The 21,730-nt window shown below is 40.1% G+C and overlaps 1 protein-coding gene across 1 annotated transcript in view; it reads right to left on the minus strand.

Moving 5' to 3' along the window:
• Nucleotides 1-21,730, minus strand: part of LOC122553394 (latent-transforming growth factor beta-binding protein 2-like) — a 366,328-nt gene that overhangs the window by 139,671 nt on the left and 204,927 nt on the right. The window contains exons 14-16 of the mRNA XM_043697103.1: nt 9,713-9,838; nt 7,124-7,249; nt 4,870-4,998 (exon numbers count right to left, since the gene is read on the minus strand). Of these exons, the coding sequence (XP_043553038.1) occupies nt 4,870-4,998; nt 7,124-7,249; nt 9,713-9,838 (381 nt within the window). The remainder of the gene's footprint in view (nt 1-4,869; nt 4,999-7,123; nt 7,250-9,712; nt 9,839-21,730) is intronic.

Consider the following 21,730-nt stretch of genomic DNA (forward strand, 5'->3'; position numbering starts at 1 on the left):
TAGAACAACAATGGGCCTATCAGTGATCATTGGGGGATCCTACAAAACCATCCACTTTGAATTGTTAGTCTCTGCCCCTCCTGCCTGCTTTCTTATTTGCAACAGCTTAGCTGTCCATTCTGCTAGTTGTCCTCAGTTCAGTATTTTCATTCCTCATTCATTAAGCTTTTACAAGGTGCTTTCCAGAGATTTGCTTTGGAAATGTAGATGCATTACATCTTCCACCCTTGTGGAATCTCTCTCTGCCATCTCTTCAATTAATTCCTTGTAGCTCATCAAGCTGAAATTTCTCTCTTGAACACCAAGGTGACTATTCATTATAATATTGTTCCTTTACAGCTGCTATTCTATTTCTTGATTTGGAGATGTCGGTGTTGGACTGGGGTGTACAAAGTTAAAAATCACACCTACAATCTTAGACTCCACAACCACCTGATGAAGGCGCTCCGAAAGCTAGTGCTTCTCAATAAACCCGTTGGACCGTAACCTGGTGTTGTGTGATTTTTAACATTCTATTTCCTGCTTTGGTGAGGATATCATTATCATTCCCATCATCATGGTTAGACTTTGTGATTTCCTGATGCAAAGAGATATCCATGGAGAGGCAAAACCAAGTGGATATTTTGTGTAACTGGATCATAATGGTCTCCTTGAGGAATAGTTGATGTTTAGAATGTAACCAGTATGGTGCTCCATTTGCTTTGGTCCCATTATCTTGACTTACCATATATACTCGATTAATAGTCAAACTTATTTGACTACTTCTTAAGGTTAAGTTTATGGGGTTGCCTATTACATGGATACTACTTTTGAGGGACTGAAATTCATGCTCATCGAAATTCATACCGTATCATTAGCAGAAGCCCAACTGATCTGTAACAGGCTGGACCTGTTTTCCCTGGAGCATTAGAGGCTGAGGGGTGACCATATAGAGGTTTATAAAATCATGAGGAGCATGGCTAGGGTAAATAGACAAGGTCTTTTCCCTGGGGTGGGGGAGTCCAGAATTAGAGGACATAGGTTTAGGGTGAGATGGGAAAGATATGAAAGAGACCTAAGGGGCAACCTTTACACACAGAGGGTGGTATATGTATGGAATGAGCTGCCAGAGGAAGTGGTAGAGGCTAGAACAATTGCAACATTTAAGAAGCACCTGGATGGGTATATGAATAGGAAGGGTTTGGAGGGATTGGGGTGGGTGCTGGCAGGTGGGACTAGATTGGGTTGGGATATCAGGACGAGTTGGACCGAAAGGTCTGTTTCCATGCTGTACATCTCTTTGACGCTATGACTCTAAAGAAAAGAAAATGAAATGCGGTATTTCTGAAAACCCGGAGTGGATCAAAACCCAGAGTGGACTGGAAGACTAGGAGCAGAGTGGAGTTACCGGCACATTGACTCATAAACGTTGATCTGTTATCTGTAAAGAACTAGGGTCAACTTTCACACATGATAAATGTAACGATCCAGATTATTTGGCCAAGAATAGGGGGTCGACTTTTACATGAGATTGACTATTACTCAAGTATATACGGTAAGTATGATGCCAAAGGATTTCTGCTCATTCACAGCTTGTGCTTTAGATTCCTGTCTATTTTCACTACAAGTGAGAATAAGTAACTTGGATGCACGCCCTGCTGAAGCAGACGGACATTACTATGATGCCTTGCTGTCTAAAATTGGATCTTTAGCCCCAGTCCAATTTTTGAAGGGAGTTCCTCAAGTATCCAAAGTAGAAAAAAGTATCTATTTCTCTAATGCAATCATGATAAAAATTGGCATCTTAAAGCTTCAAAAGCATTTACATATCTATTAGTAGTACTCTGCATAAAAGCACATTGGTATCGCTTGCACTGAATTGCTGGGATTTAAGAAAGAGTCACATTACATTGGAGATGTGGACAGAAGCGAATGGAGTGGAGATTCAGTATAACAAGAATTCCATTCTGTCCTGCGCTGTTGCCCATCCAGATGTTTCTGGTTCCTGATACATAGCTAGCTTTTCGATATGTTGACAGAGCCAGGGATCTGAGGAGTTGTTGCCATTGTCAGTTTGTGTACGATAATGTGAGCAGGGCACCATAGAGTGTTGTGCCTCTCAGGAGTAGCACACTGGAAACTGATCCCTGCTATTCCTGAAGTCCTCACTAAAGTTAAAGATTTTAAAAAATATCCCAAGATTACTAAATATACCTGACTTTCAGACCAGGGTGACAAAAAGCACAGGCAAAAGTGAGGACAGCAGATGCTGGTGATTAGAGTCAAGAGTGTGGGGCTGGAAAAGCACAGGTCAGGGGGATTCTCCTGCTCCTCAGATGCTGCCTGACCTGCTGTGCTTTTCCTGCAACACATGCTTGACAAAAAAGCACTGTCCAAGTTTCTGTACGTGACAAGAATTATTATTACCAACAACTAACCTCTAGCTACAGATATTAAAAAAATTATGAGCTCTGGACACTTATATCTCTACTAGTTAAAACTAATTTAAAATTGTCACTTTTTAGTAAAAGTCAGCCCACTGAATATGGTGTAATGTAGCTTTCATTGGCTTCTGTTTTATTGGTGAGTGAGATGTGAGTCTCATTGGGTGTGCTCATCCCTAGTTGCCCTCGAGAGGATGGTGGTGACTTCCTTCTTGAACCACGACATTAACCCACAATGCCTTTAGAGACGGAGTTTCAGGATTTTGACCCAGTGACAGTGTACAGATTCTTTGAATATGGACTGCTTCAGTATCTGAGAAGTCACAATTAACTTCTATCCTGCCATTGTTTATTTGGAGGAAGTTCTGTCTCACATTAATGAAAACTAATTGAGTTGCAAATTGACAAGCATGGTATCTTCAGTGTTTGTCCTAAGGCTACATTTTATTGACAAAGTTATGGAGTTTGAAAGTTTCTAATAATACACTGAATTGATATTGGGAAACACTCTTTCATACATCTAGTATTTCATATTTTTATGCACAATACATATTGTTTCAGGTGCATGAGCACAACAATAAACAGTTACTCATTTTTAAATTTATCTTATTTATACTGTTGTTTTCTTTAAATAATTAGTGGAGCTGAGAAATAACAAACAGCCACAAATATCAGTAGTTGTTGTTCGTAGGATAATGTAGACCATGGTATAAATTAAGGTAATTATAGTTGCGTAAAGCAAGGGAATACAGTAATGATGAGTGAGCTCAATCTATTTATAAACTAAGTCAATCTAATGAGCACCAATGCTATGGAGAAAGAATTCCTGGAATTGCTTTTAGGAGTAATATTTTGAAGAACGAACAAGGGCACAGGCTATATTAGATCATGTGTAATGCAACTTTGAGCGGGGTAATTAATCATCTCGATGGTCACATAATCTAGAACGACAAAGCAGACTTGAAGGGCTGAATGGTCTACCCCTGTTCCTGTATTCTTATCAATGAGCAAATATGTATGCAAGACCACAACACGTGCAACCTGCACCAGAGTACCCAGAGGAAACCCACTAGGACATGGGCAGAATGTGCAAACGCCACACAGACAGTCATCAGAGGATGGAATTGAATCTGGGTCCCTGGCGCTGTAAGGCAGCTAACCACTGTGCCACCCCACGTCCAACAGAATAGAATTCCTACAGTGTGGAAGCAGGACACTCGGCACATCGAGTCCACGCTGACCCTCTGAAAAGCATCCCACACCCACCTTATCCCTGTAAAATTGCTTTTACATGACTTACCCCGCTAGCCTGCACATCCCTCGACACCATGGGCAATTTAGAATTGGCCAATCCACCTAACCTGTACATCTATGAACTGTGGGAAGAAAGCCATGCAGACATAGGGAGAATGTACAAACGCCACACAGACAGCCACCCAAGGGTGGAATCGATCTGGGTCCTTGGCACTGTGAGGTGCCCCTCTGAACTGAACTACCCCTAATAGGGTCATTTAAATGATAAGCTGCGAATATATTTCCATTTTTGGCAGCAGTGGGATTCAAACCCACACCTCCGCAGAGAATGGAACTTGAGTCCAGTGCCTTAGACTGCTCAGCGACACCACCCAGACTGTGGGTATGACAAGTATGACTTATACTGTAACAGAAAATTGCAAACTCAACTCATGTAATTTGCTGTGCAACGATTTTGACGCCATCCTCCAGATTAAATCTTGGAAAATTTAGCCTAAATTATTTACTTATTTGGAGTTGCTTTTACTTAAAAACAGTTAAATTGCATTTACTCCAAATGTGCAAATGATGATGGACTCAATGGTTGTCTTTGTTGAAGAAACTGAGCCAAATTTGGATTATTAATTGTTGAACATACAAATTTTCCACATACATACTGACATTTTGAAAATCCTGTAATGTTCTTTTCCAAAAGAACCAATTAAACAAATTAAAAATAAATATTGGACAACCAGACAAGATTTTCAGGAAACTGCACTGGGCAATTCAAACAGTATTGTTCAACCAACTGGTGCTCCTGCAGTATTGCATTTGCATATCAAAATGGATTAGGTATTTAACCCTATTTATGAGTTAATTCCCAATTCTGCATACTTGGAATCACTTTGACATCCATACATGAACTCCCATAATTTAACTTTCCAAACAAAAGTTTGCCTAGGAAGAATAAGTAAAATAGTCCAGGTCATGGACATGGGCATGGATTCTGTTTGTAGGTCTCTTTGATCAACACCCCAAGTGACATAGATGTGTCGCCTAAGAATGAGACATATGCTAGTGTCACAATCCACTACCAGGGAATCTGACCGAGTCTTTAGGAGAAGCTAAAGTGCACATTTTAACTAAGGCAGGATTTCGGGAAGGAAGAAAAGGAATGCAAATATCTGACTTTGATAACAGAATGAGTACTAACCTTGGCAGGTCTGTTTGTCTTCTAAGATAGCTAATGTATAGCCAGAATAGCAGGAACAGGAGTATGTGCCCGCTGTATTGGTACAATGGCCTTTTCCTTCACATGGGTCTCCTTCACACTCATTTATATCTTCAGATCCAAATTATAAGATACCAATGGCAAGTGGATTCAACATAGAAAAAGAGAATAAAGTCATGGACGATGAATATACAACACTGTCATTTTGTTAGCAATGCTCATTTGGTTACCGTTTCATTACCTAAACATCAAACCTCCCAGTTCTCTCAATGAGTATCCATCAGCAAATAACTTCTTTTTCAGGTGCTGAGCATTTTCAATATTTTCTGTTCTTATTGTTTCTGCTTTTCTATATTGTTTTCATGCAACCAATTAACAATCAGAATCTTCACCATTGCAACAGTTGTAGAAATGTGAAGTGCATATGTAAACATTAACAGATTTAATTAAACTATTTACAAGACATGGAAAGGGTGGACGCATTGTTGCAGTCTTACCATCCATCTGCAAACCCACTGACAGAGACTCAGTGATGCTCACACTTTCTGTTGTCCGAGGAAAGCAGCCAACATAATCAAATACCCCTCCCAACTCGGTTATACTCTCGTCCACCTCCTTACATCATGCAGAAGATACAAACATTTGAAAACATTGATTGATTGAAATTTGTAGAAGATTGACAGCAATAGATTTGGTTGGGTTAGGTAATCAAGGGTTATTAAGTAAGTGTGGGTAAATGAAATGGAAGCATGTATCAGTTAGGCTTTTTCATCAGCAATAATCCTGAGGGGCTGGATAATCCTATATTTACAATTCAAATACAAGCCGTCTTGCATATCAACCTGAGGACTGACGTATGATAATCAAAACATTTTCAAGATATAGTCATGTTCATTTTTCTCTTCCTTTCTGATTATTCAAGGCCTTGGTCATTTCTTCCAAGCAAAATTATGTACATCTTTCAGTTTAATACACTGCATTCCCTGCTCCTGATCTGGTCTACTCTACACTGATGTAACCAAATGCAATTGTATGATTGTCTTACCGGACACTTCCTTTCAGTCTGCATGTTTAACCGTGAGCTTTTGGTCACTTACCTGTTTAATACTCTGCATTGCTCATCATCTTTCTCCCTGTCTGCAGATACTTACTCTGTTCTAACTCCAAGCCAACAGAATTCAGCTTTTGATGAGGCAGTCTGCAACCTTTCAGACCAAAGTCAAGACAAATAACTGATATTCCCACTTTTTTGCAGACGATTGTAATGACTCATCCATTTACTTGATCTGGTCCTGGTTTTCACCCCAACACAAATCTTTCTTTTCATTCTTTGCTCCCTTAACCCATTTATCCTCCATTTGCTTGCTTGAAATCTTCTGTAGCTGTAACCATTTCGAAAAAAGAAATCTGGTAAATCTAAAACTGGCTGGACCTCACAGGATATCAGTTCCCTGATTGGGGCTGTTAATCTGGTCCAATCAGGGAGCCCCATCTGACAGATAAAAAGGGAAGTGTCTCCGCGGTTATGTTAGAGCCCGGGTGTCCTTGGAGAAGGAGCACGCGGTGTCCACCAACACCCTGGAGTTGTTCAGGGAGAGGTGGGCGCCGCAGGGAGTGGAGTGCATCATTTCTCCCTCCAACTCTATTTTGTTTTAGTCCCTACCCTCCCCCTCACTGTTTTGATCACACAGCACTGTCCTTTGATGTGAAGGGCAGTGTTTGTCACTGGCCACCCGGGTGTTTTCCTATCTTCCTGGTGGTGGAATTTGAATAAAGATTTGTGCACTTTGTGTCTTTCACTGTGTCTCACACGTATACACACACAAAATAAAATAATAAAAAAAAATAAACCGGGGATTCCTGGTGGTGGACTTAAAGAAAAAGAAAAAAAAAAGAAAAAAAAAGAAAAAAAAGGGAAGTGTCAGTGATTCTGGAACTCTGGTAGCTGACTCTGAAGAGGCAGTATTAAAGTCAAGGGTTGTTCGTGTGTAAATAAAGGGTGAGTTGATAAGGAGATACTGACCGCTGTGGAGTTACTTCAATCTGAAATGTTAACTATTTTTCTCTTAGTTGGCACATATTGAGAAGATCTTCTATTATCCTTCACATTTGCCATTCTGCCACATTATGTATCTTCACTCAATAATATATTTAGATACCAAATTGATTACCTTTATCTGAAGGAATTAGTTACAAAATGACAATAGTAAGAAGAGATTTTCTACATTGATTTTACCTATGCAGTCGATGCCTTGTTGGTTCAGCACAAAACCAATTGAACAAACACATCGATAGCTTCCCACTGTATTTTCACATCGTCCATAGCTACAAAACTGTGGGATTTGCCAGCATTCATCAATATCTGTCAATCAAAATAATTAATTTCAGAAATAATTACAAATTATGGTAGCTTAAGAAAATAACATGAAAGTTATATAGAGCCACACTTGCATAATGAGTTTGAGTTTGATTTATTGTTGTTACGTATTGAGATAGAGTGAAAAGTGTTGTTTTGCCAGCTATACAGGCAGATCATACCATACATAGTGTATCAGGGTAGCAGAACAAAGTGCAGAATACAGTGTTACAGCTGCAGAGAAGGTAAGAGAGAGAGAGATCAGAATTAACAATTGAGAAGTCCATTCAAAAATCTGGTAACTGTGGGGAAGAAGCTGTTCTTGAATCTGTTTGTACAGTTTTTCAAACTTTTATATAAATGTTCCCTTCCTATGTAAAGTTTGTAAATAGCAAGGCAGTATCAAACTGGAAACTTGCGAAGACTTTACAGGAGTAATTCTAATTGCAGTTAACAACTTGGAATTTTCTTTACTTGTATGACACAGGCTAAAGCTTGGTCAAAATGAAAACACTTTTCTTCTCTCTGTGTATTTCCTAACAATCCTAAAGTCACTATTTAACTTAGGCAGTTTGCTTAAATAGCAGTGAGTATAATGCATAAACATACCCAAATATATCTTTTAATTACTCAGTGAGATACTTAAAACTATATAGTGTAGAAAATGGCAAAACCAATGCTGTTGTAGTGGGTATTTTTCCGTGTTTTGAAGAATGAGATATTGATAACACAGTGATTAATATGTATCTAATTAATGTTATGCTAGGAGTAGGTAGCATTGGAAGTAAAAGAAAGAAAATAATTATATCTCAGAACAATTACAAAACAATGCTTATGTTGAAAAAACAACCTCTGAAATGAGTTTAAGATGAGACATGGTTTATGATTATCTAGATATAAATGATTAATTAACCAATTCTGATGAAAAAAGCCAATCAACCTGAAGTGAAGGCAAAATTTCCATGATTTTCCTCACACTATCGGCAGGAAACATTCACATAAATCTGTAACACAGCCCAGAAGCAGCATAAATCTCTCAATATTTCATGACAATTTTACTCAATTTCTATACCCACTTGTTATTTTTTCTAATTACAAGAAAATCCGCAGTCCATTATCTGATAAAAAAAGAAAAAAAATCCTGGCAAGGTATAAAGTCAGAATCACATAGAGGCATTTAATTAATATTGTTGGATTCTCAATGCAATGGATTTTCTAATAAAAAATACTCAAACACTGATAGCATTAATAAGCTCTCCATGAGAGATACAATGTACTAAAACAATAATTCATTGTTGTACAAATATATCCATTAAAAGCCTTCAGAATGAGTGATGACACACCTGCAAACTGCCATCATCCATGTGAAGCATACAGTAACAGACTTTTCATAAAATAATTCACTTAGTGCTTTTACCCTCTGCAACTCATCACCTTTCAAAAACAACTACGGCATGAGAGAAATCTATAACTTCTGCTTCTTTAAGAGAAGGAGACAGATTAAAAAAAAACAAGTTAAATCCATTCCAGATCTCCCATTTATACTGAATAGGTGTTATAACCTTTCTCACAGTAAATACTCTTGCTGTTAATGTGAGTGAACATTGAATACCTGATTTAGTTGAATTGTAAGTGCATGCTTCTGAAGCCACTAAGTTGCCACGTACAAATTATACAAGCTGGGAGAAACAGCAGTAAGAGAGAATAATGATTGCATAGGCAAAGTGTCAAGGAGGATGGTGGCCATAGTATATGCCAGGGAGTTTAGTGTGAAGCCGCACCTGAATGAGGCCTTGCACCTGGTCTGATTTATATGTTGGGAATTTGTGCCATCCAGTTGCTTGGGGAAGGAGAGGAGAGTTGGAATTGGTATGAAAATAAAACACATTGAGGTTTTAATAAGGTGAAAATATATTAAAATAAGGAATTCGCCACTCCATGGCAAAGATTTGGAAGTCATGATTTAAAGCTTGAAAGGAAATTTGCAAGCAAGAACAACATTTTAGGCGTCACAAATATGTTGTTACATTCTCTCTTGGATTTTGAAAACTTTCTGGCCCCTGCTCGTGCCATGCCAGGGAGGGGAAAGCACCCCCCAGTTCAAACCTTTGTTTCGTCCACTGGTGAGGAATAAAGCAACCTGTTGCTATAGTTTTCATACTATCAAACAAATCAGGATTGCAACCTTATTTCTTGATCTGGAGTCGCCGGTGTTGGTCTGGGGTATACAAAATTAAAAATCACACAACACCAGGTTATAGCCCAACAGGTTTATTTGGAAGCACTAGCTTTTGGAGCGCTGCTCCTTCATCAGGTAACTCCTTCACAGTTACCTGATAAAGACGCAATGCTCTGAAAGCTACTGCTTCCAAATAAACCTATTGGACTATAACCTGGTGTTGTAAGATTTTTAACTTTGTCAACCGTTTCCTTGCAGTTTTTGAAGAACAATTGTGAAGCATTTCTTACCGACGCACTTTGTTTTCTGATCATTTAGCTGATAACCTGGGTCACAGTTACACAAATACCCCACTTGCTGACTGATGCAAATTCCTGGACCACAGATGTTTGGCGAAATGTCACATATATTTACAACTGTAAGAGTGAAAACAAAACAAAAACATAATTTCCATTTTAACATAGTAAAAGCTATTTGCATTTCTTTTCGACAGTTAGTCACTGAATATTAGAATAGAACTTTTGATGGCTGAAGTACATTTTAGGCTTAAATTGTAAACACATTCACTATCATGCACAATTACAAAATATCTTCTGTCAGTTTCTACTGACAGAAGACTGAGAGGTGACCTCATAGAAACTTACAAAATTCTTAAATGGATAGGCAGGGTCAATGCAGGAAGGAAATTCCCCATGGCTGTGACATCAAAATAAGGGACAGAATCTCCGAGTAAAATGTAAGCCATTTAGGACCAAAGATGAGGGGGAATGTCTTCACTAGAGAGTGGTGATCTTTGGAATTCTCTATCCCAGAAGGCTGTGAAAGCTATTGAAGTCCCAGTTGATGATAATACCAGACAGGTCAGATGTCAAGAATGATAGAAACATTGATCCAGCTTAATAGATCATACATCTTATTTCTGAAGTTTGGTTACTGTTGTACTTTGTCATTAAATATATTCACAAAGGGCTGCCAATGCTTTATTTTAACAAAATAATGAAAACTTAAAGCAAAGCCCTTTATATATGACAATTTACAAAGATTGTACAGCAACAGAAAAAGAAAGTTTCAACTCTTTTCCCAGCAATATACTTTACAGTCACTCAATCCCAGTGAAGGGCCACGTCTAAAATAACTGTTAACTTTTTTCTCTAATGAAATATTTCCACCCCTTCTCGTCAGATGGCTGAAACAATCTCAATGGTTGATTTGCAGCTCTGATGGCTTGGAAATTTCTTTCCAATTCTGATAGGCTGGAGAAGTTCTACCACTGTCACTGTCTGTAGACTTCTACAAACATTAAAAAAAAGGCCCTTCTTCTAGGATGACTTTTCTTCTCAGCTCATACTCGCCCTGGCTCATGACCATCCGTTTCTATATCAGAACACTAAATTTGTAAACAGTTACAAATAAATTCATTTAACTTAAAGCTCACTGTTTAAGGTGACTTTGTAACCTTTCTCAAATCCGGCTGAGCTACCCGGCCCTGAAGTGTCAAAGTTGGTATGAGCAGTCATATTCACTCCCATCCCCATGTGGACCACTTCCCACCATGGGAAATGGATGAAACTCGGCCTGAACATGGGGGACAGGCCGCTCTCGAAAGCCAGACAATTGGCAGAACCACCGGGTCAAATCCGGCTGAGCTACCCGGCCCCGAAGTCTCAAAGTCGGTATGAGCACTTTGCCTCACCTAACCAAAAGCTAAAGTCTCTTTTTGTACCAATTCCAAATCAAGTTTCCCAAATAATAACAACATTCTGCAAACCTCCATCACAAAGCTCAGTCTTTAATTAAGTTTAAGACAGAAATAGATAGGTTTCTAGTTACAAATGACACAAAGATATATGGGATAGCATAGGACTATGGTATTGAGGTCTCTGGCAGAACAGGCTTGAAGAAATGTATGGTTTATTCCTGCTGCCATGTCGCTATACCAATTTTGATCTGGAGAGTGATGTAGAGTTTTATATTCAAATAGGTATAACCTGGAGTGATGCTTTTCAAATGTATTTAGTTAGCACGAATCATGTTCAACAGAGCAATTTATGCCAAATAAGTTCCCAGGTATAAATCTAGAGATGACAAAACAATTCTCTACAAAGTTATTTGTAACAGTTATTACTGTTGCAATTACTCCGTTACCACACGTAATATATCAAATTTTATCATTGGTGTGCAAAATACGTTACATCAAACAGGATGTACAAGAAGCCTTGTAGAACACACTGATGACAGATTCTGGGGAGTGATGTTAATACTGAAGTGTTGTACTATAGGGTCAGATATTCGCCTCCTGCATTCTGCATCAGGTGGGCCAGGCTATAATGGGCTGGAGAATTGGGAAGCTCACATCAGGAAATTTCCCAGCTCAACTCCTGCCAATTCATGCACCGCTCCTCTCATTGACCCTGACTACCCTCCATATCACCCCACTCTCACATTCACCCCAAATAACCCCAGACACCCTTCAGACCCTCTAGGTCAACCCACTTCTCTCCTACCCCTCAATGACTCCCACATACCCTCAATGCCAACTTATGTATTCTATGCAGAATTATCAAACTGCGCAGTAAATTTGGCATGGAAGTACATAAAAGCGCAACCATCCATAACTTTCCTAAAAAGAAATACTGTTGCAACAGCTCGAGAAGATTATCAATAAACCAAATGTTTAATGAACTATTATCAGAAACTATAAGCATCTGGCATTTCTTTATCTTTTGTAAATTAACACTGAGCCAGTGACAAAGTTGATCTAAACAAACCAAAGCTGTCAATGAAGCAATAATATTTTGTCTCTGCACTTGCTTAAAAGAAGTGGACATCTTGGATTCTCAGGAATACCTCATAATGCACATATGACATTGCCAGGACTCCTGAATTCAGGTCTAGTGGGTTATTTTTAAAGATCGACAGTGTCTTTCTGACTCAATGAAAATTCAGCTCAATGTCTACTTTTGCAGCCAGTTGCCATACTTTGCTTTATTATGTTCTTATGGAGCATTTTTTAATTCCGTGAAAGGGCACTACATAACAAAATAGTTATGATTATTATGAACACTTTTGCTTGTTTTGATTCCACAGATCATATTAAAAGGTATAATTTTTACTGTGGGTCTATCTACAGCACATGAATGGCTGTAGTTCAAGGCAACAGCTCAGTACCATCTTCTCAAGGGCAATTAGGGGTCGGCATTCAAAGCTGCCCCAGCCACTGACACTCACGTCACATGAATGAAATGAAAAATTCTATTGGTGTGCTAATATCAAATTTCAGTCAAAGTGCAGAGTGCTCGTTTTAGGTAATAAATCTCACATCACCCCATTGGCAAATTAACACACCCAATCATGCGCTTTCCCAAGTCACCAAAAACTGGTGGCCAATCAGATAATGTGTGCTTTCGTCCTAAAGACTACAGGATGGACCTAATCTTTGGACAACTCAGCTGTGAGAAGGTAACTGTTTCTTTTCCTTCTGGTTGTGGGGTGGGCAATCAAAGGGACAGGGAAGTCTGGGTGCCAGATGAGCCTCTGCAGGCATGATGGGCCAAATAGTCTCCTTCTGTGTCCAAACACTTCAGTGTGTCCATGATCAAAGGCAAAGGGCAGGGGTGTGGCTTTCACAGGTCACCACCTTGCTCCACCATCAGTGCTTCCAATTGCCACCCAGACTGCGACAAATGGTGCCCATCTCCCCTACCCTCCAGTGCAGCAAGCAGGTAGAGAAAGTAGCCATCTTTCCTGCAAACTGGGAAGTGGAGTGACTGGGAGTTGATGAGCAGAGTGACTATTAATTTATGACTTAAAGTCCTTAATTGTTGGTGGGTCAAGAATGTCCCGAAGGACCTTGCCATCCAGAACATAACTGGTGGGGTAGCAAGAAATATAAACATGGAAAATGAGGACAGGAGTAAGCTACTTGGTCCTTTGAGCCTGTTCGATCATTCATGATGATCATGGGCAATCAGACAACTCAATAGTCAGTTCTCATTTTCCCTCCGTGCCCTTGGATCCATTTAATTCCAAGCTATCGTAACTTTTCTTGAAGGGAGCAAGTATCTTGCTCAAGTCAACTTGCTGAATTATTTCCCTTCTCGCTAACTCCAGGGAAGAGAAATTCCACTCCGTGTTTTATAAAAAATACCTCCTGGTTCAATAGCAAGCTTTTTTCGAATAAAATGCAAGAGGTCCCTTATTTGTGGAACAGCCATCTAATTTTCAAAGATTTTGCAACAACATGTTTGTCCTAAAATTTTGTAAAGCTTGCCATCTATGAAATTTAAAACTGATCCCTTAATCCTGATGTAACTTCTGAGAAAGTTTGCCAACAATATATTGAATCATTCGATAGTCTATCTTTGTATCAATCTACGTTCAGATACAAGCAATTATTCAGGAATATTTTCTAATTTCAATGAAATGTTTGTTAAAAACATCCTTATGTCTTTCACTGAGGTGACACTAGTTTCACAATTTAAAAGTTTTTCCTTCTAAAGCATCATTTTTCTCCTGTAAGATCCTCTCATAATCCTTTCAGTTTTCTTTCTTTGGCCTGGCTGAGTTGTCTACAGGGGCTTGGACCTCATTCAACATGCCCAATCTTCACTAGGTGACCCTGTGCTGAACTGTTCTATAAGCAGTATTTTGATGAAGTAAGGTTCGAGTCTAGTATTGGCCCCAGCTCCCACATTAGACAACCGACATATGCACAGGTGAAAGCTCAGCACAACCCCTTCAAAGAAGGCAAGGAAATCTCAGCACAATACTAAAGAGGCGCTGTCCACTCCAAACTGCACACCCAGTTTTATTCCCATCTTGCAGGTCAGGCAAAAGGAGCTACTCTGAGACTAAAAGCAAAAACAGTCAGTCTGATCTATTCCTGAAGAGAAAATCTCCTCTTTCTTTGTCACATAATATAATTGTAGTCTATCCATTTTTGAAGTCATCCATTACAATGCTATTTATGCATAAGAACACAAGAACTAGGAGCAGGGGTAGGCATCTGGCCCCTTGAGCCTGCTCCACCATTCAATAAGATCATGGCTGATCCTTTTGTGCACTCAGCTCCACTTACCGGTCTACGCACCATAACCCGTAATTCCTTTACTGTTCAAAAATCTATCTTTGCCTTAAAAACATTCAGCAAGGTAGCGTCAACTGCTTCACGGGCAGGGAAATGCCCCCTAGTTCTAATTTCACCTGCCAGTGGAAACAACCACCTTGCTTCTATCTTATTTATTCCCTTCGTAATTTTATTTGTTTCTATAAGATTCCCCATTAAGTGCATTTTCCTCTTCTTTGTTGATTCAGTTCTTCCTCCATTCCATTTCTGTTGTTCAGTTGCCTGTAATAAACTCCTCATAGCACTAGCTTGTTTTATATTGCACTGGTATCTTTAATTCATATTGCCACTTTTCTTTCTTTTCATTTATCTCCTCTAATTTTATCCTCTGGAAATATCCAGAGTAAAGGAATTCCTCAGTAAAGGAATTACGGTTCATCTTGGAGTGCCGTCACTAGCGGTGTTCCGCAAGGATCTGTTTTGGGACCATTGCTGTTTGTCATCTTTATAAATGACCTGGAGGAGGGGTTAGAAGGTTGGGTGAGCAAGTTTGCAGATGATACGAAAGTCGGAGGAGTTGTAGACAGTGAGGAAGGACGTGGCAGGTTACAGCGGGATATAGATAAGCTGCAGAACTGGGCAGAAAGGTGGCAAATGGAGTTCAATGTAGCTAAGTGTGAGGTGATTCACTTTGGTAAGAGTAACAAAAAGATGGGGTACTGGGCTAATGGTCGGATACTTGGTAGTGTGGATGAGCAGAGGGATCTTGGTGTCCATGTACACAGATCTTTGAAAGTTGCCACCCAGGTAAATAGTGCGGTGAAGAAGGCATATGGCGTACGGGCTTTTATTGGTAGAGGAATTGAGTTCCAGAGTACTGAGGACATGTTGCAGTTGTATAAGACTCTGGTGCGGCCGCATCTGGAATATTGTGTGCAGGTTTGGTCGCCATACTATAGGAAGGATGTGGAGGCACTGGAACGGGTGCATCTTTACTCAGTGAGTCGTGAGTTCATGGAATGCCCTGTCAGTAGCAGTGGTGGACTCTCCCTCTTTATGGGCATTTAAGCGGGCATTGGATAGGTATATGGAGGATAGTGGGCTAGTGTAGGTTAGGTGGGCTTGGATCGGCGCAACATCGAGGGCCGAAGGGCCTGTACTGCGCTGTATTCTTCTATGTTCTATGTTCTATGCTTCCAACTTGGAATAATTGGTTCCCTGTCCTGTGCTAACAATCCCTACACTAGTTATCACACCTCCCATATGGATGTTTCCCTTTGTGGGATAATTTAGGGTGACAGGTCATAGTTTTAGAATTAGGGCTTCCTGTATTAACACAGAGATGAAGAGGAATTATTTCTTTCAAAGGGTCGTGAATCTGTACCCAGACTACAATGAACACCAGGATACTGAATAAATTTAATGAGAAGGTAGATTTTTAAGAAGTTGAAGGGTTATGGAAAGCCGATTGGAAGGTGGAGTTGAGACCTAGATGAGATCAGCCATAATTGTATTAAACAGCAGAGCACTTTGAGAAGTTGAAGTGCCTACTCCTGCTCCTAGCTTCTCACTCTTTATGGATATGTTCTGCACTGCTCCATACAGGCAACCTCTGATCAGGTAAACCTACCCCTTCCAACTGTCTTCCTTCTGTTCTGATTTTTATTACTTGATTATTTTTCCTGTTTCATAGTTCCAATGCTTATTGCCTTTTTTTGTATTGTCTTTCCCCAATTACTTTTTACTTTGCTTAGAGTCATAGGGATGTACAGCACAGAAGCAGACCCTTCGGTCCAATTTGTCCACACTGACCAGATATCCGAAATAAACCTAGTCCCATTTTCTATCCTTTGGCCTACATCCCTCTAAATCTCTCTTATTCATATACCCATCCAGGTACCTTTTAAATGTAATTGTACCAGTCTCCACCACTTCCTCTGGCACCTCCTCCATGTACACACCACCCTCTGCATGAAAAAGGTGCCCCTTCAGTCCCTTTTAAATCTTTCCCCTCTCATCTTAAACCTATGCCCTCTAGATTTGGACTTATCCCACCCTTGAAAAAGACTTTGACTGTTCACCCTATCCATGCCCCTCATGAATTTATAAAAGTCCCTAAGGTCACCCCTCAGCCTCCTACACTCCATTGAAAATAGCCCCAGCCTATCCAGCCTCTCTAAAATCATGCCATTATTATAACATCCATTTTCTACCCAATATATAGTACCTAGTTTATTCATCTATCATTGGCATAATTCCTTTTCTACATTCTTCTTTCCTTTGATTTGACTGCCCTCTTATTTTAGTATCATTTTCAGTCAGTGAACGCCTGATATTACTAATTTTTCAGAAAAGAATAAACATGTTTAGGAAGGGTTTTGAGGGATATGGGCCGGGTGATGGCAGGTGGAACTAAATTGGGTTGGGATATCTGGTCGGCATGGACGGGTTGGACCAAAGGGTCTGTTTCCATGCTGTACATCTCTATGACTCTATGATTCTATGGGTGAGTCACTTGCATTTTCTGCTCATTCTTAGATTATTATCTCTTAAAATTCTGGGTGGAATAGATTAGTTAGCCAAGAAAAGGTTAATACTATCTCTCTCTTGTCTAATAAAATCTGGTCCTCACCTTTCAGACTATATAATAACACATATTGCAGCTGCAATTACCATTCTTAACATGAGCAAAACGTTGCTTAAAGAAAGTAATAAAATGTTAAGGTAGCAGCCTATTTAACAGCAAAAACAACACAGATGGCTTACTCAGACATGTTCTGTATTACTTCATCAGATCCCTGCTGCACTGACTTTAAATCCAAGCTTGTTACTTAAGGTATACACATGAAGCATATGTTAATTCTATCATGTTTGAGAGATAAAAATCAGACACTGGGAATTCCAGATTCTTCAGTGAGAGCTAATTTGGTTCCATATTGATTTGGCAACTCTACCAAGATAAGACAATCTGAATAGCACAATCCAAACTCTGTTCTGTCTACTTTTATTGTATTTTCTTTTTTAAATGCCAACTTTGTGCTCCCTGTGCTGAAGCAGCTGGTAATCAACATGATTAAATTAGCTTTCTATAAATGGTCTGAGACAACTCCCTGCTGCTACCTGCCCCATAAAACACAAATGCATGCATCAGACTGTAATGTAAAACCATATGACATAGGTTGTGCTTTGAAGACATGAACCATTTTTTAAATGCCAATGCTGATTATGTCAGCAAACACAGCAGTCAAATTGCTCATAGCAAAACTTACCAAAAGCAAATGGATATATCCCAACTGAATCTAAGTTTGACTTGTTCTGATGATTTAAGGCACATGTCAATGTAATCCTTTCTTACTCTAATAGTTTTATCTTGAATAATATTTAACCCAAAAGTGTATTACAGTGGGAACTCGCCACTTCTTTTAGAAAACTGACAAAATTGATAGAGAGAGGTGTTCAAATTAGAGAATCCTTACAAAGCAGGTCATTTGACCCATCAAGTCCACACTGACTCTCTGAAGAACATCCTATCCAGACTGACCCCCTATGCTGTAACCCTGCATTTCCCACGGCTAATCCACCTCGCCTGCATATCTCTGGGTCATTTAGCATGGCCAATCCACCTAACCTGCACATCTTTGGATTGTGGGAGGAAACCAGAACATCTAGAGGAAACCCACGCAGATGATGTGCAAACTCCATACAGACAGATACCCTAGAGAGGGATCAAACTGGGGTCCCTGGTACTGTGAGGCAGCACTGCTAACCACTGCACAACTCTGCCGCCCCATAGCAACTGTGACAAATGGGTTGCAAATTTCAAATCTGACATGTCTTTTGTTGGTGGAAATGGACTTAGAGCAGGTTGGCTTAGAATAGCTTTTGCCTGAAACATTGTTTTTCCTGCTCCTCGGATGCTGCCTTACCTGCTGTGCTTTTCCAGCACCACTCTAATCTTGACTTTAATCTCCAGCATCTGCAGTACCCACTTCTACCTGGCTTAGCCATTTAATGAGATCATGGCTAGTCCACTTTCCTGCCTTTTCCCAATAACCCTTGATTCACTTAATCGTTTACACTTTACTGCTTTAGCCTTGACAACGCAGTCTTGAGAACCCTCTGCAGTGACAGTCTAGGAAATTATGTCTGGCGTATCTAGGGACACTAACCAATTCTGGCAATTCCAGAACTCAGCAGCAACTCCCCAACTGCACTCCAAATATCCCCTCTCTGCTCAGGCTTCCAGGGTAGAGGGGTAACGATGGGAAATGTTGAGGACGTTTCTGGGGATAGGATGGATCACAGTGCAGGGTATTGGGGAAAGTAGGGGGACATTGGGAGAGGCTTTGAAGAGAACTGTGATAATTAATTTCAGTTTCATCTTTCTTTCTTAGAATGATGATTACATTCCAGGGTTTAACTCCATGACTGGTCATTCATCTTGTACAATGCAATTCTTCACCTAGATTTTCATTTTAATACCAAGGGTAAAGCAGTCAAAATGAGGGCAGCTCCTCGATCCTTTTCTACTACAGTCTTCACATCGCTTTCCAATTACATGGATGGCTCAGTGGTTAGCACTGCTACCTCACAGCACCAGGGACCTGGACTTGATTCCACCCTCGGGTGATTGTCTGTGCTGAGTTTGCACATTCTCCCCGTGACCACACAAGTCTCCTCCCACAGTCCAAACCTGAGCATGCTAGGTGGATTGGCCGTGGTAAATTTCCCCAATGTGTCAAGGATTGAATAGGTTAAGAGGATTACTCATGGGAAATGCAGGGTTATGAGGGGATGGGTCTGAGTAGGATGCTGTTCCGAGGGTCAGTGTGGACTCGATGGGCTGAATGGCCTGCTTCCACACTGTAGGGATTCTATGTTGACCAACTCCTTTGAGCAGTTAAATGGTGCAGCTGGAGGAGACAGTGGGATCCTTCCTTAAACATACAGTTTGGATTACAATGATATCATCAGGATTCCATCAGCAATTTGAGATGGAAGCTTGAGAAAGGGAACAGTGACAATTGCTCGGACGGGTTAGACTTGACAGAAGATGGAGCTGGTCTAACAAGAGGTCTAATAAAGGGTAGCTTCTTCTTGCCAGCTTAGTTGTATACTAGGTCAAGTTTGGGCCATCATTGGGAAGGAACTTCAGTTGCTAAGATCAGCCATTTTCCACACCTGGACTTCCTGCTTTGAAACTTACTGGCAACTATACTTACCCTTCCTTTAAAAGAAATATGAGCAGATTTATCTCCTGGCTTGTAAAGCAAGAGGGAGTTGGCTTCTTGTTTACTTATCAATATGAATGTTGAATGACAACGTTGCTCAAGGCATTGATGGAAAAGAGGCAAAAGATACTTAAAAAGTTAAGGTTGTGATTTCTCACTGTTGTAGAACAGATTCACAGGGCTATATGGTCTACAGGTCGTTTTGTGAAAATGCGAGTTTTGTTAACACAAATTTGATATAACGCAACTGACAAATTGGGACACTGTTTCTAAAGCGTGAACTTTTAAAATGTTGGCTGTAACACGGTTGCATTGCGAACACTTTCAGCGTTGTTTCGAAAGCATTGTCTTTCTATAAAACAGGGTTGCACAAGAATGCAACCATCGCGTTATAGAAGAACTACTTATATTTTTGTTACTATACTCCTGTCTGTCTTTCATTTTAACAAGGTAGGTGACTTTTGACCATTTTAGTCTTTTTCATGAAATAAATTATTATTTTAAAGCTCAGAAGTGTTGACATCCAAAGGTCAATGGTTAAGTGGGTAAACACACAGCATGGTCTGGTATTGAAGCAAAAAGGCATGACAAGTCAATGTTGATTGGTGTTGAATTGGTCTGACAGTGATGGGGCGACAGAGAAAGTTCACCAGAGATCTTGGTTGTTGAAGAGGCAATCAAGTCCTGATATTCAATTACCAGCTGACACTGACTAATTATTCTGATATTTTAACAGATTAGTATTCACTAACACTTTACTAAGAATGTGTCTTAAGAAGAGCAAAAATGTGTTGTACTACTGGAATTCAGTCCTTGACTATAAAGTGCAGTATTGCATGAAACTTTCTACTTTTTTTAGATTAGATTACTTACAGTGTGGAAACAGGCCCAACAAGTCCACACCAACCCCCAACCCACCCAGACCCAATTCCCCTACATTTACCCCTTCGCCTAACACTACGGGCAATTTAGCATGGCCAATTCACCTAACCTGCACATTCTTGGATTGTGGGAGGAAACCCACACAGGGAGAATGTGCAAACTCCACACAGAGAGTCGCCTGAGGCGGGAATTGAACCTGGGTCTCTGGCGCTGTGTGGCAGCAGTGCTTGCCACTGTGCCACCCATAGAAATGAAATGGTCAGTTTTCTTTTCTCTAAGTCTGTTCATGGCGTTTTGATGATCTGTGTGCCTAGAAATCTTTTTGGTCTTTTATTGGTTCAACCTAATCACCATTTAGAAAGTAATCTGTTGTATCCTTTTAAAGTCCCAAAGTCGATGAACTCCCCTTCATCTGCAATAAAACACATTTGCCACAGCTTTACCCATTCACATAATTCTTCAATATTTCTTTGCAATTTTATGCCCCTATCTGCTCTGCTTGCAGTGCTGCTAATTTTGGTGTTTTGAATATAGGACTTCTTAATCCCATCATCTAAGTCACCAATGAATACAGAGCACAGTTGAGGTTCCAACACAAATCTGTGTGAGATTCGACTAGTCACATCCTGGCCATTATCCCTACTCCCTGTCTCCTTTTGCTCAGGCAATCTCTCAATCAGGTTGTGATGCATTGTTTCAAAACGGACATTTTGTGAGCAAGATCCTCATTGAAAAAGGCAATTGAAGATGGAAACTGAGAAAGGAAAGAGACTCTGTCCATTTTTTTAAGGGGACGAAATGTGCAGCTGAGACTGCCAAACTTCTAAGCAGACTGCGACAGTTTGAAATCACATTAAAGTGACACAAAATCAGACGATATTCCCAGAAAATAACTGTAACTGACCAAATGGGCTATTTTCAAATAAAATGCTATGGGCACATTCAAAGTAAAATTCTAGATTAGAGTGGTGCTAGAAAAGCACAGCAGTTCAGGCAGCATCCGAGGAGCAGGAAAATTGACGTTTCGGGCAAAAGCCCTTCATCAGGAATATTCCTGCTCGATTTTCCTGCCCCTCGGATGCTGCCTGAACTGCTGTGCTTTTCCAGCCCCACTCTAATCTAGAATCTGG

This window comes from Chiloscyllium plagiosum, chromosome 10 (assembly GCF_004010195.1).
Source record: "Chiloscyllium plagiosum isolate BGI_BamShark_2017 chromosome 10, ASM401019v2, whole genome shotgun sequence".
In the NCBI taxonomy this organism is placed as follows: domain Eukaryota; kingdom Metazoa; phylum Chordata; class Chondrichthyes; order Orectolobiformes; family Hemiscylliidae; genus Chiloscyllium; species Chiloscyllium plagiosum.